We start from the raw sequence: 19,040 nt of genomic DNA, 5'->3' as shown, positions 1-19,040 counted from the left end.
AGCTCTTTCCCCTAGAGGAGAGGGTAGAATGGGGGTCTTTAGTGTTAAATGGTTTCACCTGGGTCCATTGCTTCCATCGCATACCCATCGGTTCTTGTAGACAAACACACGTATCACTTGTCATTAATACAGTACATGGCCCCATCCAACGGGCCCCATTCCCTTTCTTCCGATAACTTGCGTCATTACTTGTTGACCGATTCTGGGCAACTCATCTGGTTTAAGTCCAGCATTCTGCCTTTCTAGATCTTTAATCTGTTGTTGGTTCCTTACTACTTTATTTAGTGCTTGTACCTCCTGATTTAGTTGTACTAAGTATCGCCTTAATCTATCTTGCACTGGTCCTAAATACATACTTTAGTTCTGTCTTCACAAAGGAGGACACAAATAACCTCCCAGAGATGTCGGGGAACATAGGCTCTAATGAAAGGGAGGAACTGAATGAAATTAGTATCTGTAGGGAAATGGTGTTAGGGAAATTGATGGGATTGAAGGCTGATAAATCCCCAGGGCCTGATAATCTACATCCTAGGGTACTTAAGGAAGTGGCCCTAGAAATAGTAGATGCATTGCTGGTCCTCTTCCAAAATTCGATAGACTCTGGAACAGCACCCATGGATTGGCAGGTAGCTAATGTTACCCCACTATTCAAAAAGGGTGGTGGAGAGAAAATGGGGAATTATAGACCGGTAAGCCTGACATCGGTAGTGGGGAAAATGCTAGAGTCCATTTTAAAGGATGTAATAGCAGAGCACTTGGAAAACAGTGACAGGATCGGACAAAGTCAACATGGAGGGTCCCTAAACTTACATAGAAACATAGAAGATAGGAGCAGGAGTAGGCCATTTGGCCCCTCGAGCCTGCTCCGCCATTCAATGTTCAAGTTTCTGGAGTGGGACTTGAACCCACAACTTTGTGCCTCAGAGGCGAGAGTGCTACCCACTGAGCCACTGGCTGACACTAAAGAACAAGCAGTCCTGACGAACGGTCATCAACCTGAAACATTAACTCTGTTTCTCTCTCCACAGATGCTGCCTGACCTGCTGAGTATTTCCAGCATTTTCTGTTTTTATTGAAGAAACGAGGGAGTGATTGCTGACAGGAGGAATGTTGGGTCGTCCTGCACATGCGCACCTCCTTGGCGGCTGAGGCGAAACACCAACTCGCCCCCACCTGAGCCGCTCATGCGTACCAGATGTTGCGGCTCCGCATGCGCGCCCGATGTTCCAACCGCGGGGTTTTGTGCGCTGAGCATGCGCGTTGTGGACCGATCGGGACGGGCGATTGTGGAGCAGGAGGGAGAGCGTGGGGGCCATGAGCACATGCACGGGACTCGGAGTCAACAGAGTGCTTTCTGGAGCGTGGGGGCTTGTGGGTATTACAGCCGCCATTACTGCTGATCCTTTCAACCAACCTGTGCAGCAGCTGGGGCCTGAAAATCAGCTTCACTGCCCCTAGGTTCGGAAAGGGGAAAATTAAACAACAGTTTGCCTCTGATCCTTTTCTGATCTCAATTTACAGGGTTATAGAAGTGGAGCAGTTACAGGCGGGAAGCTCAGACCAAACATTACGTCAACATCTGACAGAGTCGCTGGATTCATCAGGACCTGAATATCATCGGCCTTTGCACATGGAAGGAGAAAGCAGCGATCGCAGCGATGACAAACCGCACATGTGTTCGGTGTGTGGACGCGGATTCAGCCGATCGCCTGACCTGGCGAGACACATACACCGTCACACCGGGGAGAAACCGGGTAAAGGTGGGGACAGTGGGAAGGGATTCAGTTCCCCGTCTACGTTGGAAGTTCAACGGCGCAGTCACACCAGGGACAGTCCGTTCACCTGCTCCGTGTGTGGAAAGGGATTTGTTTGTTCATCCCACCTGCAAATACACCAGCGAGTTCACACTGATGAGAGACCATTTCAGTGTTCTAACTGTGGGAAGAGCTTTAAAAGCTCCGGGCAGCTGAAGAGACACCAACTTGTTCACACTGATGAGAGACCATTTCAATGTTCTGACTGGGAAGAGCTTTAAAAGCCCCAGGGAACTGAAGGAACACCAGCTTGTTCACAATGATGAGAGACCATTTCAGTGTTCTGACTGTGGGAAGAGCTTTAAAAGCTCCGGGGAGCTGAAGGGACACCAGCTTGTTCACACTGATGAGAGACCGTTTCTGTGTCCTAACTGTGGGAAGAGCTTTAAAAGCCCCGGGGAACTAAAGCAACACCAACTTGTCCACACTGATGAGAGACCATTTCAGTGTCCTAACTGTGGGAAGAGCTTTAAAGTCCCCCGGGAGCTCAAGCTACACCAGCTTGTTCACACTGATGAGAGGTCGTTTAAATGTTCTGACTGTGGGAAGAGTTTTAAAAGCTCCGGGAGTCTGAAGGGACACCAGCTTGTTCACACTGATGAGAGACCATTCACCTGCTCCGAATGTGGGAAGGGATTCACTCAGTCATCCAACCTCCTGTCACACCAGCGAGTTCACACTGGGGAGAGACCGTTCACCTGCTCCATGTGTGGGAAGGGATTCACTCATTCATCCACCATGCAGACACACCAGCTTGTTCACACTGACGAGAAACCCTTTAAATGTTCTGACTGTGGGAAGAGTTTTAAAAGCTCCGGGGAGCTCAAGCGACACCGGCTCCTCCACACTGGAGAGAGGCCATTCACCTGCTCCGTGTGTGGGAAGGGATTCACTCTGTCATCCACCCTCCTGTCACACCAGCTTGTTCACACTGACGAGAGACCCTTTAAATGTTCTGACTGTGGGAAGAGCTTTAAATGCTCCCGGGAGCTGAAGAAACACCAGCGTGTTCACACTGACAAGAGACCCTTTAAATGTTCTGACTGTGGGAAGGGCTTTAAAAGCTCCGGGGATCTGAAGGAACACCAGCGAGTTCACACTGACGAGAGACCGTTTCAGTGTTCTGACTGTGGGAAGAGCTTTAAAAGCTCCGGGGATCTGAAGGAACACCAGCGAGTTCACACGGACGAGAGACCGTTTCAGTGTCCTAACTGTGGGAAGAGCTTTAAAGGCTCCAAGGATCTGAAGGAACACCAGCGAGTTCACACTGACGAGAGACCCTTTAAATGTTCTGACTGTGGGAAGAGCTTTAAAAGCTCTACGAGCCTTAAGAGACACCAGCGTGTTCACACTGATCATCGAATCTAACAGCACAGAAGGAGGTGATTCGGCCCATCCTGTCTGTGCCGGCTCTTTGAAAGAGCTGTCCAATTTAGTCCCAAACCCCAGCTTTATCCCCAGAACTCTGCAAACTAGTCCTCTTCAAGTACGTGTACAATTACCGTTTGAAAGTTCCTGTGGAACCTGATTCCAGCATTCTTTCAGATGGTGCATTCTAGATCTTAACAACCCTCTGTGTGAAAACAATTCTCCTCATTCCCCTCTAGTTCTTTTAGCAACTATTTTAAAGCTGTGACCTTTGGTTACCGACCCACTTGCCAGAGTGAACAGTTTCTCCCGACTTGCTCGATCAAAACCCCTCATTATTTTGAACACCTCTATTAGGTCTCCTTAACCTTCTCTGCTCTAAGGGGAACAATGCCAGCTTCTCCAATCTCTCCACATAACTGAAGTCCCTCATCCCCGGTACCATCCTGGTCAACCTCCTCTGTACCCTCTCCAAGGCCTTGACATCCTTCCTAAAGTGTGGTGCCCAGAACTGTACACAAGACTCCAGCTGAGGCCAAAACCCTGCAGCTGCACAAAACCCTGGTTAGACCACACCTGGAGCACTGTGAGCAGTTCTGGGCATCACACCTTAGGAAGGATATATTGGCCTTGCAGGGAGTGCAGCGTAGGTTTACCAGAATGATACCCGGACTCCAAGGGTTAAGTTACGAGGAGAGATTATATAAATTAGTGTTGTAGTCCCTAGAATTTAGAAGTTAAGGTGTGATCTGATCGAAGTTTTCAGGATATTAAGGGGAACAGATATGGTGGATAGAGAGAAACTATTTCCGCTGGTTGGGCAGTCTAGGATTAGGGGCACAGTCTAAAAATTAGAGCCAGACCTTTCAGGAGTGAAATTAGGAAACACTTCTACACACAAAGGGTGGTAGAAGTTTGGAACTTCCTTCCACGAATGGCAATTGATGCGAGATCAATTGTTAATTTTAAATCTGAGATTGATAGGTTTTTGTTACCCAAAGGTATTAAGGGATATGGGCCAAAGGCGGGTGTATGGAGTTAGATCACAGATCAGCCATGATCTCATTGAATGGTGGGACAGGCTCGAGGAGCTGAATGGCCTCCTACTGTCCTATGTTCCTCACTAGTGATTTGTAAAGGTTTAGTGTAACTTCCTTGTTTTTGTATTCAATGGCACTATTTGCAAAGCCAAGTATCCCACACACTTTCTGAACCGTCTCACCAACTTGCTGTGGCACTTTCAAAGATTTGTGAATATGGACCCCCAGGTCCCTCTGCTCTTGCACCCCCTCAAAATAGTCCCATTTAGATTATACGGCCTCTCCCTGTTGTTTCTCCCAAAGTGCATCACTTCACACTTATCCTCATTTAATTTCATCTGCCTTGTGTCTGCTCATTTCACAGTCTGTCTCTGGCCTTCTGAAGTCTGCTACTACTATGCTCACTATGTACTGGCCGCGCTAGACGTGCTCCTATCTAGTTATCCAGCAAGTTAAACACTTATTCAAAATAATTCTTCGTGAAGCCGTTTGCTGTTTGAAGCCTTTACTTGAACAATTTTGTGAAACTGTAAACAAAGATAAAGTATGTTTTGTACATAAACTGAGTACCATACATTCGATATTACATAAGATATAAACATATTTACAACAGTAGAATAGACTAATTGTATAACTAACTAACATTTGGACTCACTTCTGTAACCATCAAATATTAACCTTTTATAAAAATAGTATTATCAAAATACTACTCTGACAACATTGCTATTATGCTAAGAAACAAAGATACAGATATTGCGCTTGGCCTAACATGAAATCAGATTACATTGGATTGTGAAACCCTTATGGAATCCTCCATTACTGCCAGGTTCTTCCTGGAATTCTACTTCCTGTGTTACACAGAAAGAAAGGTATGAAGGTCAAATGACTTCTCACAGGAAGAAAGGAACAAAGGTCAAATGACCTCACACAGGAAGAAAGGAACAAAGGTCAAATGACCTCTGCTTCATACAAACACACTGCTAACACAATAACCACCACCAGAGGGTACTATCTGCACACATAAAATAGTCCATCGGTCCAGAACACTCCCCGTCTGGGGTCGTTAATGACTCCACATAGTCCGAACTCTACTTGTCACTGGAGTCCTCTGGCGACAAAAGAAGAACCACCTCAGAGACGGTCCATCGGTGTCGATGATAGGATGCAGCTTCCGTAGACTGCTGTGAGGGGGTAGGTTGCGTTCTGCTATGCACAGTTCCAATCTGGGTATGGTGAGGTCTGGCTGGGGCGCCAACTTGACTCTATCAAAGATGAAGCCGATTTTGCTTTGTCCTTCTTGAGTGGTGACCTTCAGATAAGCCACGCTTGCAATGGCCTTAGCGGATGCGTCTGCAAAGACACGAAGCTCTTTGAATTGGGCATTTGAGGGAGAGAAAGACGTAGAGCAGTGAGGTATTTGGATCTCCTGTAAGCCTTGGAATGAGTCTCTCCATCTGTCCCACACTGCTTCCATCTCTTTGGGGAGAGGTGAATCCCACTCTTCAGTGCGTGTGGAGAGTTCCCTGAGGAGCAGCCTGCCTTGTATGGTGACAGGGGCTAAGAAGCCGAGAGGGTCGTATAGGCTGTTGACTGTAGAGAGCACTCCTCTACGTGTGAAGGGTTTCTTGGCGTCTAGGACTTGGAACGTGAACGTGTCTGTTGCTATGTTCCACGACACCCCTAGGCTACGCTGTAGGGGGAGGTCATCAGTGAAGAGGTCTAGGTCCTTGACGTCCTTAGCACGATCTTCAGGGGGGAATGCCTCCATCACTGCTGGTCTGTTAGAGGCTATCTTATGCAGCCTGAGGTTGGATAGTGCAAGTAGTTCCTGGGCTCGTCCGAGGGTACTGATGGCCTCTGCTTCGGTCGGGAATGACTTCAGTGCATCGTCGATGTAGAACTCTCATTCGATGAACCCTCTCACATCACTGCCAAAGTCGTCGTCTTCTTCCTTGGCAGCCCTCCTTAGTCCGTATATGGCGACAGCAGGGGATGGGCTATTCCCAAAGACATGGACACGCATTCTGTAGTCCACAATGTCTCTATTGGGGTCATTGTCTCGATACCACAGGAAGCGGAGGAAGTCTCTGTGGTCTTCTCTCACCACGAAGCAATGAAACGTGCTGGATATCGGCAGTGATGGCGACGGGCTCTTTCCTGAATCTCATGAGCACTCCCAAGAGGCTGTTGTTAAGATCGGGCCCTGTGAGGAGTACGTCGTTGAGAGAGACTCCCTGATATGGTGCACTGGAGTCAAACACCACGCGGATCTATTCCGGCTTTTTGGGGTGATAGACTCCGAAGGAAGGGAGGTACCAACACTCTTGGCCTTCCTGGAGTGGAGGAGCTATCTCTGCATAATCGTTGACAAGCATTTTCTTGACAAATTCTAGGAAGTGTGCTTTCATCTTTTCAGATTCCTGGCGACATCCTACAGGGTATACATTAACGAGGCAATCTTGGAGCATGCTCTTGTGCTCACTCCTTCTCCACACACCTCGGTGCACCTGGATGTAATCTCTGGACCAGCAGCTCCCTCTCTCTCCCCGCCGTGCTCTGAAGCAGGAGGAGGTGTCTCTGACTTCCAAGGAGCTGGGCCTGGGTGTAGTGCTGAAACGTGCCGATCACTTTCACATTCAGTGCATTTTGCATCTACCTTGCAGTTCTTGGCGAGATGGCTCGTGGATGAGCAGCACTTGAAACATGTAGAGTTCTCTTTAAGATATTGATTCCAATCTTCCAGGGACATCTCCCTGAAGCCTCTGCACTTCTTTAAAGGATGGGGCTTGTTGTGGATAGGGCATTGTTTGCTCATATCCTCAGGTTTCTTCTGAATCTTTGTGTGCTCAGTTGAGGACACTTGCATTTTGTGGACAGATATTGGTGTCTTTCCATGTCTGGCAAACTTGTCTCTTCTGGCAAGTGCTGGGTGGGAGGAGAAGAAGTTGAAGCTGGGGTCGTTTCTGGCTTTGGCTTCTTTACGGATGAATTTAACAAACGCAGAGAATGGTGGGAACGCCACGTTGTGCTTTAGCTTGAACTTGGATCCAAACGTTATCCACTTCTCCTGCAGGTTAAATGGAAGCTTCTCAATGATGGGACTTACCCCTATGGAAGTGTCTAAGTACGATAGACCGGGTAGGTAGCCGTCCTGCTTTGCGGCTTTGAGTTCCGACAGCAGATCTCCAAGGTCGCGGAGCTTCTGGGGTTCCTTACTCGTCAACCTCGGAAAGTTCGCCAACCTGTCAAAGAGAGCCCTTTCAATGGCTTCGGGCAAGCCGTAGCTTTCTTCCAGCCTCGCCCAAGCCTTCTTCAACCCCTCTGGCAGCTGCCCCACATTGGCCGCTTTTATCCTGCAGGCCTGTCTGGCGGACTCTGGGCCGAGCCACTTGATAAGGAGGCTGAGCTCTTCTCCTGCCGACAGGTCTAAGCCCGATATGGCATCGTGGAAACAGGACTTCCAAGCCCGATAATTCTCCGGCCTGTCATCAAACTTAATTAACCCCGAAGTCACCAGCTGGGTGCCTGCAAGGTATTTGGCGAGGTCATAGGTGCTGGGACCTGTGCCAGGGTTGCCTTGGCTAGGGGCTCTGTTGGAGGTCTCAAGGAACCGAGAGGGGATTTGCCTCTGACTTTCTCTATTCGGCGTCCTATTCCTCTGCACCGTGTCTTCCTTTCTGCTGGCGGAGACTCTGCGGCTTGAGGCACGCCGTCTGCTTGGACCTTGGTTGGCAACTTGTGGCATGTTTTACGAAGTGCTTGCGTCTGTAGAGATGTGCAGGCCTCCATCCCTTTCTCCTGTAAACTGTATGTCGGCATGGTCGCTCACGTAATCTATGGTGCGCTGTCGTCGATTCTGCTGTGAAACGGGAATTAAAGGTTTGTAAGCTGTCTCGGGATCAACTCCCTCCAAAATTGCCTCGAATACATGTGTCTCGGCTAATGCAGCATCTATCTCTTTTTGTTGCTGCAGAGCGTCTAATGTGGCTTGGAGACGGGCCTATTCAGCCTGGCATTCAACTTGGTGATGGGCCTGTTCCGCTTGGAGTCGGGTCTGTTCTGCTTGGAATCGGGCCTGTTCTGCTTGGAATCGGGCCTGTTCTGCTTGGGGTTCAGCTTGGAGACGGGCCTGTCTTACTTTTATTTCTATTTCACTGTTCGCATGCGCAGCTCTGGCTTGAGCTGCCACTAGCTTAGCCCGTGCTCTGGCGATAGTCACGCTTATTCTAGAACCACCTGATGACCGTGTACTAGCTTGCGATCTGACGTAACCGGAGCTTATAGACCGATTGTCACCTTCTACAGTTTCGTCTGCCTGTTTAAGGTCTTCTCCTCGCTGCAAAGCATTTTCGTTATTATCTTCTGACATGTTGATGTGAGGTAGATGTGCTCTACGAGGTTAAGGCTTACATTGGGTTCCTCCTGCTCTGCTCTTCACAGCTAGCCGTATTGCTATCTTTTCACTGATATCTTTTCACTGATATGTTTTCACTGCTAGCCGTATTGCTATCTTTTCACTGATATCTTTTCACTGTACTGGCCGCGCTAGACATGCTCCTATCTAGTTGTCCAGCAAGTTAAACACTTATTCAAAATAATTCTTCGTGAAGCCGTTTGCTGTTTGAAGCCTTTACTTGAACAATTTTGTGAAACTGTAAACAAAGTTAAAGTATGTTTTGGACATAAACTGAGTACTATACATTCGATATTACATAAGATATAAACATATTTACAACAGTAGAATAGACTAATTGTATAACTAACTAACATTTGGACTCACTTCTGTAACTATCAAATATTAACCTTTTATAAACAAAGTGTTATCAAAATACTACTCTGACAACGTTGCTATTATGCTAAGAAACAAAGATACTCACAGATATTGCGCTTGGCCTAACATATGAAATCAGATTACATTGGATTGTGAAACCCTTATGGAATCCTCCATTACTGCCAGGTTCTTCCTGGAATTCTACTTCCTGTGTTACACAGAAAGAAAGGTATGAAGGTCAAATGACTTCTCACAGGAAGAAAGGAACAAAGGTCAAATGACCTCACACAGGAAGAAAGGAGCAAAGGTCAAATGACCTTACACAGGAAGAAAGGAACAAAGGTCAAATGACCTCTGCTTCATACAAACACACTGCTAACACAATAACCACCACCAGAGGGTGCTATCTGCACACACAAAATAGTCCATCGGTCCAGAACACACTATTTACTACGTTGCCAAGTTTTGTATCATCTGTAAACTTCAAACTTGTTCACCTATACCCAAGTCCAGGTAAGTTATATATAACAAGAAAAGCAATGGTCCTAATCCCGACCCCTGGGGGACCCACTGCATACTTCCCTCCAGTCAGAAAAACATCCCTCAGCACTGCTCACTGTCTCCTATCCCTCAGCCAATTATATACCCAAATTACCATCAGCCCTTTAATACCATGTGCTTCTCTTTTCCGAGTAGGTCTCTTGTGTGGTACTTTATCAAATGGCTTTTGAAAGTCCATAAGAAATAGGAGCAGGAGTGGGCCATACGGCCCCTCGAGCCTGCTCCACCATTCAATAAGATCATGGCTGATCATCGACCTCAACTCCACTTTCCCGCCCGATCTCCATATCCCTTGATTCCCCGAGAGTCCAACAATCTATCGATCTCAGCCTTGAATATACTCAAAGACTCAGCATTCACAGCCCTCTGGGGCAGAGAATTCCAAAGATTCACAACCCTCTCAGTGAAGAAATTCTTCCTCATCTCGGTCTTAAATGGCCGACCCCTTATCCTGAGACTATGCCCCCTAGTCCTAGACACTCCAGCCAGGGGAAACAACCTCTCAGCATCTACCCTGTCAATCCCCTTCAGAATCTTGTATATTTCAATGAGATCACCTCCCATTCTTCTAAACTCCAGAGAGTATCGGCCCATTCTACACAATCTCTCATCATAGTTGGAATAAACGGGTCATTTTCCGAGTGGCAGGCAGTGACTAGTGGGGTACCGCACGGATCGGTCCTAGGACCCCAGCTGTTCACAATATATATTAATGATCTGGACGAGGGAATTGGATGTGATATCTCCAAATTTGCAGACGACACAAAGCTGGGAGGGTATGCTGTGAGGAGGATGTCGTGAAACTCCAGTACGATTTGGACAGGTTGGGTGATTGGGCAGAAATATGGCAAATGCACTATAATGTGGATAAATGTGAGGTTATCCACTTTGGTGGCAAAAACAGGAAGGCAGATTATTTTTTGAATGGCAATAGATTGGGAGAAGGGGAAGTGCAAAGAGACCTGGGTGTTCTTGTGCACCAGTCGCTGAAGGTAAGCATGCAGGTGCAGCAGGCAGTTAAGAAGGCAAATGGTATGTTGGCCTTCGTAGCAAGAGGGTTCGAATACAGGAACAAGGGTGTCTTGCTGCAGTTGTACAGGGCCTTGGTGAGACCGCACCTTGAGTATTGTGTGCACTTTTGGTCGCCTTATCTGAGGAAGGACATTCTTGCCATGGAAGGAGTGCAGCGAAGATCCACCAGGCTGATACCTGGGATGGCAAGAATGACGTATGAGGAGAGATTGTGTCGATTGGGCTTATACTCACTGGAGTTTAGAAGATTGAGAGGGGATCTCATCGCAACCTATAAAATTCTGTCAGGCCTGGACAGACTAGATGCAGGAAGGATGTTTCTGATGGCTGAGGAGTCCAGAACCAGGGGTCGTAGTCTAAGAATAAGGGGTAAGCCATTTAGGACAGAGATGAGGAGGAATTTCTTCACCCAGAGAGTGGTGAACCTGTGGAATTCTCTGCCACAGAGGGCGGTGGAGGCCAGTTCATTAAATATATTCAAGAAAGAGTTGGATATATTTCTTAAGGCTAAAGGGATCAAGGGATATGGGGAGAAGGCAGGGACAGGGTACTTAATTTGGATGATCAGCCATGATCTCAAATGGCGGAGTAGGCTTGAAGGGCCGAATGGCCTACTCCTGCTCCTATCTTCTATGTTTCTATAGGACAGCCCTCTCATCCCAGGAATCAATCTAGTGAACCTTCGTTGCATCACCTCCAAGGCAAGTATATCCTTCCTTAGATAAGGAGACCAAAACTGTGCACAGTACTCCAGGTGTGGTCTCACCAAGGCCCTGTACAATTGGAGCAAGACTTCCTTACTCTTATAGTCCAACCCCTTTGCAATAAAGGCCAACATGCCATTTGCCTTCCTTATTGCTTGCTGTACCTGCATGCTAGCTTTCTGTGTTTCTTGCACGAGGACACCCAAATCTCTCTGAAAACCTACATTTGAAAGTTTCTCACCATTTAAAAATTATTCTGTTTTTCTATTCTTCCTACCAAAGTGAATAACCTCACATTTCCCTACATTATACTCCATCTGCCACCTTACTGCCCACTCACTTAGTCTATCTATATCCCTTTACAGACTCTCTGTGTTCTCCTCACAGCTTACTGTCCCACCTAGCTTTGTATCATCAGCAAACTTGGATACATTACACTCGGTCCCTTCATCTGGGTCATTAATATAGATTGTAAATAGCTGAGGCCCCAACACTGATCCACGCGGCACCCCACTAGTTACAGCCTGCCAACCTGAAAAAGGTCCGTTTATCCCTACTCTGTGTTTTCTGTCCGTTAACCAATCCTCTATCCATGCTACTATATTACCCCCAACCCCGTCAGCCCTAACCTTGTGTAATAATCTTTTATGTGGCACCTTGTCGAATGCCTTTTGGAAATCCAAATATACTACATCCACTGGTTCCCCTTTATCTACCCTGCTAGTTACATCCTCAGATAACTCTAATAAATTTGTCAAACACGATTTCCCTTCCATAAAACCATGTTTACTCAGCCTACCCATGTTATGATTTTCTAAATGCCCTGATACAACTTCCGTAACAATGGATTCCAGCATTTTCCCAACGACTGATGTCAGGTTAACTGGCCTGTCGTTCCCTGTTTTTTCTCTCCCTACTTTCTTGAATAGCGGTGTTACATTTGTGATCTTCCAATCCGCTGGGACCGTTCTAGAATCTCGGGAATCTCAGGAATTTTGGAAGATCAAAACCAATGCATCCACTATTTCTTCAGCCACCTCTTTTAGAACCCTTGGATGTAGGCGGTCAGGTCCAGAGGATTTCTCAGCTTTTAGTCCCATTAGTTTCTCTAGTACTTTACATTAAGTTCCTCTCCCTCATTAAACCCTCGGTTCCCCACCATCTTTGGTATGCTTTTGTGTCTTCTACTGTGAAGAGATACAAAATATTTGTTTTATCGTTTCTGCCATTTCCTTATTCCCCATAATAATTTCTCCTGTCTCTACCTCTAAGGGACCAACGTTGTCAGCTGTGGCTCAGTGGGCAGCTCACTCGCTGTGGTAAACCACTGTTATTGTTGTTCACCGTTGTTGTTGTTGTTGCACACTGTTGTATCTATGCATGCCTCAGCTGGCTCTGCCCCTGGCTCCACCCACAGGCCCAGGTATAAAGGTGACTGCTCTGCAGCCCCCTGCCTTCTTGGAAACCAGTCAACCACAAGAGGCATGCTCTGTTCTTTGTTAATAGAAGCCTTTTAGTTACTCTCCTAACTCTCCGTCTTTTATGAGTAATTCATAGCGCATCAATTTTATTAACAAAAACAAAATGTCGGCACCAAACGCTGAGCAGCAGGAAACGACGGCACCAAACGCTGACCAGCAGGCGCTGCAGCAAACGACGGCACCAAACGCTGAGCAGCAGGCGCTGCTGCATGCCCTCAGACCAACATGCCTGGACCTAGACCCTCAAGAGGCGGGTTCATCTACCAAGTTCGCACAATGGCTGCGTTGCTTCGAAGCTTACCTGGAAGCCTCAGCCGTGACACTAGATGGAAACAAACTAAAAATCCTGTCCTCCAAGGTGGGCCACCAAGTCTACACGCTCATCCAGGACGCGACTACCTACACGGCGGCTATCGATCTGCTAAAAGGACAATACACACGCCCGGTAAATACGGTTTATGCCAGACACCTCCTGAGATCCTGCAAACAGCAGTCCGGGGAATCGTTGGAGGCATTCCTACGGGCACTACAGATACTCGGCCGAGCCTGCGATTGTAAAGAGCTATCAGCCGTGACACACACGGAGGGACTTATCCGAGATGCTTTCGTTGCGGGCCTCAAATCCGACTACTCCCGGCAGAGACTGCTGGAGAAGGGCGAAATCGACCTGAAGAAGGCAGTGTCCCTCGCGCTCTCGCTAGACGCAGCCCACCGGAATATGGACGCATTCTCCCCTAACCACTCCGCACCATGGACACCGCAACCTTGGGTCATGGGACCCCCGGCACCAACTGCTGCAGCGATGTCCAAGGGCCCGAAATGTTACTTTTGTGGCCAGGCAAAACACCCCAGAGCACGCTGCCCGGCGAAAAACACTACCTGCTCTGGCTGCGGGAAGAAAGGACACTATGTCAGCGCCTGCAAAGGTAAAACCGCTAACGCCAGCAGCGCCGCGTGTGAACCGTGGGGGCAGCCATCTTGTCCGCCATCTTGGACACCTCCAGCCGCGTGGGGATCGGGATCATGGGCGCAGCCATTTTGTCCGTCATCTTGGACGCCTCCAACTCCAATCGCGGGTGACCCGGACTCAACCACCGCCTCGTCTGACGACCACAGTGACTCGCTTGACCATACGCTGGCCTCCGTGACGCTGGACCAATCTCTCCCTCACCAACTGTCCAGGTCCATGATGGACATTACGGTAAATGGCCGCGCCACTACCTGCCTTTTCAACAGCGGGAGCACGGAGAGCTTTATCCACCCCGACACGGTGCGCAGTTACTCTCTCCCGGTCCTGCCAACGTGCCATCAGATCTCTATGGCTTCCAAATCCCATTCAGCAGACGTCGGTGGCTACTGTGTAGTGACCCTTTCAGTAAGGGGCACGGAATACAAAAATTTTAAACTTCTTGTCCTGCCCCATCTCTGCGCTGCCGTTCTACTGGGGTTGGATTTTGAGTGCCACCTTAAAAGTGTCACATTAGCGTACAGCGGACCCCTCCCCCCACTCACAGTCTGCAGCCAGCAGCTTTTAAATCGCCCGCCGCGCACCATTTGCAGCCTCTCCACGCTTAAAGTCTCCCCCCCCCTTGTTCGCTAACCTCACCCGCGACTGTAAGCCCATCACTACCAAAAGCAGGCGGTACAGTGCCAGGGATAGGTGCTTCATTAAATCCGAAGTAGCAAGACTCCTGAAGGAAGGGATTATTGAGGGTAACACTAGCCCATGGCGAGCACAAGTGGTGGTAGTGAAGACTGGTGAAAAACAGCGCCTAGTTATTGACTACAGCCAGACGATCAATCGCTACACCCAGTTAGATGCATACCCACTCCCCCGCATATCTGACATGGTCAATCAGATAGCACAATACCGGGTGTTCTCGATGATTGATCTGAAGTCGGCATACCACCAGCTCCCCATCAGGGCTGAGGACCGCCAGTACACAGCTTTTGAAGCTGATGGTCATCTCTACCACTTCCTCCGAGTCCCCTTCGGTGTCACCAACGGGGTTTCGGTCTTCCAAAGGGAGAAGGACCGAATGGTTGACCAGAACACGCTGCAGGCCACCTTCCCCTATCTAGACAACATCACCATCTGCGGCCACGACCAGCAGGACCATGACGTTAACCTAGAGAAATTCCTCCGTATGGCCCAGCGGCTGAATCTAACATACAACAAGGACAAATGTATGTTTCGCACCACATGCCTCGCCATTCTTGGCTGCGTAGTGGAGAACGGAGTCATCGGCCCCGACTCCGACAGAATGCGCCCCCTTATGGAGCTCCCCCTCCCCCACTGCCAAAAAGCACTGAAGAGATGCCTAGGGTTTTTCTCTTACTATGCTCAGTGGGTGCCCAACTATGCGGACAAAGCCAGACCCCTCATCAAGTCCACCTCCTTCCCCCTGACAGCAGAGGCATGTGCAGCCTTCACTCTCATAAAAAAAGATATTGCGAAGGCCACAATGCACGCAGTGGATGAGTCCATCCCTTTCCAAGTGGAGAGCGACGCATCCGACTTCGCCCTAGCTGCAACCCTTAACCAGGCGGGGAGACCCGTGGCCTTTTTCTCAAGGACCCTCCAGGGCCCCGAGATTCGACACTCCTCTGTCGAAAAGGAGGCCCAGGCCATTGTGGAAGCGGTGCAACATTGGAGGCATTACCTGGCCGGAAAATGATTTACCCTGCTCACTGAACAGCGTTCAGTCGCTTTTATGTTTAATAATAATCAGAGGGGCAAAATCAAGAATGACAAGATCTTGAGGTGGAGAATTGAACTCTCCACCTACAATTACGATATCTTGTACCGGCCCGGGAAACTCAATGAGCCCCCAGGTGCCCTATCACGTGGTACATGCGCCAACGCGCAGGTTGATAGACTGCAGACCCTCCACAATGACCTCTGCCACCCGGGGGTCACCAGGTTCTTCCATTTCATCAAATCCCGTAACCTGCCCTACTCCATCGAGGAGGCCAGGACCATGACCAGGAACTGCCAAATCTGTGCCGAGTGCAAACCGCATTTTTATAGGCCAGACAGAGCAAGCCTGATCAAGGCCACTCGTCCCTTTGAGTGCCTGAGCATCGATTTTAAAGGGCCCCTCCCCTCCTCTGACCGCAACGTGTACTTCCTCAACATAATTGATGAGCACTCCCGTTTCCCGTTTGCCATCCCGTGCCCAGACATGACCAGTACCACGGTCATTAAATGTCTGAATGACCTTTTCGCCTTGTTCGGCTTCCCTAGCTATATCCATAGCAACCGGGGCTCATCCTTTATGAGCGATGAACTCCGTCAGTACCTGCTCACGAGAGGTATTGCTACAAGCAGAACCACCAGCTACAACCCCTGGGGGAACGGCCAGGTGGAAAGAGAGAATGCGACAGTTTGGAAGGCCGTCCTCTTAATCTTAAAATCTAAGGGCCTTCCGACCTCTCGCTGGCAGGAGGTCCTCCCTGCGGCGCTCCACTCCATTCGGTCACTGCTTTGTCCGGCCACCAATGCCACCCCCCATGAAAAAATGTTCACTTTCCCCAGGAATTCCACATCGGGGACCTCGCTACCGACATGGCTGACGTCTCCAGGACCTGTCCTACTGCAGAAGCACGTGAGGTCCCATAAAATGGACCCCCTAGTCGAGAGGGTGAGCCTCCTCCACGCCAACCCCCAGTATGCTTACGTGGCGTACCCGGACGGGCGGGAGGACACAGTCTCCATACGAGACCTCGCACCTTCAGGTGCCCCTGAAACACCACCATTGCAGGAGGACACAGTCTCCATACGAGACCTCGCACCTTCGGGTGCCCCTGAAACACTACCATTGCCATCCACCACTACCCACAACCCAACCCCGGTAGATGGCATGCCGCAGCCCCAGGACCCATCATTGACCACCCAACCACTCAATGAGACGCCAGATTCAATGTTGGATGTTGCACCATCACCGCCGCCACCACGATGATCAGGATGGCATACAAGGCCACCTGATAGACTTACTTACACGAACCTTTAGTACACTTCACCCCGCCGGACTCAATTTTAAACAAGGGGTGAATGTGGTAAACCACTGTTATTGTTGTTCACCGTTGTTGTTGTTGCACACTGTTGTATCTATGCATGCCTCAGCATGCCCCTGCTGGCTCCGCCCCTGGCTCCACCCACAGGCCCAGGTATAAAGGTGACTGCTCTGCAGCCCCCTGCCTTCTTGGAAACCAGTCAACCGCAAGAGGCATGCTCTGTTCTTTGTTAATAAAAGCCTTTTAGTTACTCTCCTAACTCTCTGTCTTTTATGAGTAATTGATAGCGCATCACTCGCCTCTGAGTCAGAAGGTTGGGGGTTCAAGTCCCACTCCAGGGACTCGAGCACATAAAGCTAGGCTGACACTCCAGTGCAGTGCTGAGGGAGTGCGGCACTGTCGGAGGGGCCATCTTTCGGATGAGACGTTAAACCGAGGCCCCGTCTGCTCTCTCGGGTGGATGTAAAAGATCCCATGGCAGTATTTTGAAGAAGAGCAGGGGAGTTCTCCCCGTTGTCCTGGCCAATATTTATCCCTCAACCAACATAACAAAAACAGATTATCTGGTCATTATCACATTGCTGTTTGTGGGAGCTTGCTGAGTGAAAATTGGCTGCTGCACTTCCCACATTACAACAGTGACTACACTTCAAAAAGTAAAGTGCTTTGAGACATCCAGTGGTCGTGAATGGCGCTATAGAAATGCAAGTCTTTCTTTACTTTTGCTACTCTCTTCCTTTTTGATGCTTTTGATTTAATGATTAAACATTTAAGAAATTATTGCAGTGACAAAGGCTGTCCGTGAAACTGGAGGAAATTTGTCTTTAAATAATCTTTAAAAAATGTTTTTTAATGTAAAATTGAACATTTTATTGACAGTGAATGACATTTACAGAGCTCAGGTCTCAGCTCTTTGTACAAAGTCACAAGCCCTCATGCCTACAAGGCAGGGGTCCCAGTCTCTACAAGCTTCTTGGTCATCTTCACTTGTTCATCCGGATAATGGGTCTCCAGGAATTCACACAGATGAGGGTCGGCGCTCCCAGTGGAGGGTTTGTGCAGATCCAGCAGACTCTGGTTGACATTCTTCTCCATCTGCAGGGCTCTCTGCATCGCCGAGCGGAGCCTCTCGCTCTCCCGGCCGAACAAGTGGACTGTAATGAAACTTAAAAACTTAAATTAATTTTTGAAACTTATCAAATTAAATTAAATTCACCCCGGCCAGGGTGACAATGCACTCCAGTCCCCGCGGTGCCCACCAGTCTCGGAAGGTCTCAAGTGTGCCGGCAGACACCGCGTGCTCCATCTCCAGGGCCACCCGGGCGTGAACATGGCCGCGGAAGAGAGGCAGGCAATCGGGCCGAAGGACCCCCTCAACCGCCCGCTGCCTGGACCTGTTTATGGCCACTTTCACCAGGCCCAGGAGCAGTCCTATGAGGAGGTCCTCCGCCCTGCCCGCTCCCCTCCGCACCGGGTGACCAAAGATCAGGCGCGTGGGACTGAAGTGCAGCCAAAAATCGAGGAGCAGCCCCTTCAAATAGTGAAAGAGGGGCTGCAACCTCTCACATTCCACATAAATATGGAACACGGACTCCTCCAGGCCGCAGAAATAGCAAGCAGCCTGGGAGTCCGTGAACTTATCCAAAACTTATTGCATGGGACTGCTCCATGCAACACCCTCCAGGCCAAGTCCCCAATAGATAAAGGGAGGACTCCCGCACAGAGAGCCCTCCATTGGGGACCTCTGCCTCTGCTGGACAGCAAGATGGCATGCCAAGGCGTGTCCGGACAGCAGGCGAAGATGACAAAGTGGAGAGTGTGCAGGAGCAGCCCGTACAGGAATCCCCTCCGCGCAGAACTAAACATCACGGAGGGCATTTCCCTGAGATGGCTCAAGTTGAGAGGCGCCGGTTCCCGAGAGGGGTTTTGGGGCCGTGCGCTGATGAGGAATTCCGTCTGAACGGGGGTCAGTTCGGACGGGATCACCCCATGTGCTTGAGCCTCCTCGATACACCTAGTGGAGTTGGGGCCCAGTGCCACTTTCAGCGTCTCGATGGCTTTGAACGCGAGCTGGGTGTTGGCCCAGGACAGACGCTGTGCCAGCTCCTCCGGCGCCATCCAGCCCACTCCTCCGCCATCGAGCAGGTCCCCGACTCTGGTTACCTTGCCAGGCACAGCCCTGCCCTCCGCCAGCCACCCGAACCCGTGATCTTGGAGGTGTGGATTCCTGAACAGCGGCTCCCGAAGGAGAG

The 19,040-nt window shown here is 49.4% G+C and overlaps 1 protein-coding gene across 1 annotated transcript in view; it reads left to right on the top strand.

Moving 5' to 3' along the window:
• The first annotated feature begins 1,802 nt into the window (after nt 1–1,802).
• The window catches only part of LOC147084106 (uncharacterized), a 77,664-nt gene continuing 60,426 nt past the window's right edge, over nt 1,803–19,040 (top strand). The window contains exon 1 of the mRNA XM_085979886.1: nt 1,803–3,158. Coding sequence (XP_085836012.1) covers nt 1,995–3,158 — 1,164 coding nt within the window. The 5' untranslated portion in view covers nt 1,803–1,994. The remainder of the gene's footprint in view (nt 3,159–19,040) is intronic.

The sequence above is a fragment of the Somniosus microcephalus genome, unplaced genomic scaffold, assembly GCF_052327205.1.
Source record: "Somniosus microcephalus isolate GS21.2 unplaced genomic scaffold, FLI_Smic_1.0 scaffold2, whole genome shotgun sequence".
NCBI classification, from domain to species: domain Eukaryota; kingdom Metazoa; phylum Chordata; class Chondrichthyes; order Squaliformes; family Somniosidae; genus Somniosus; species Somniosus microcephalus.
This window is presented reverse-complemented; position numbering and strand designations above follow the sequence as displayed.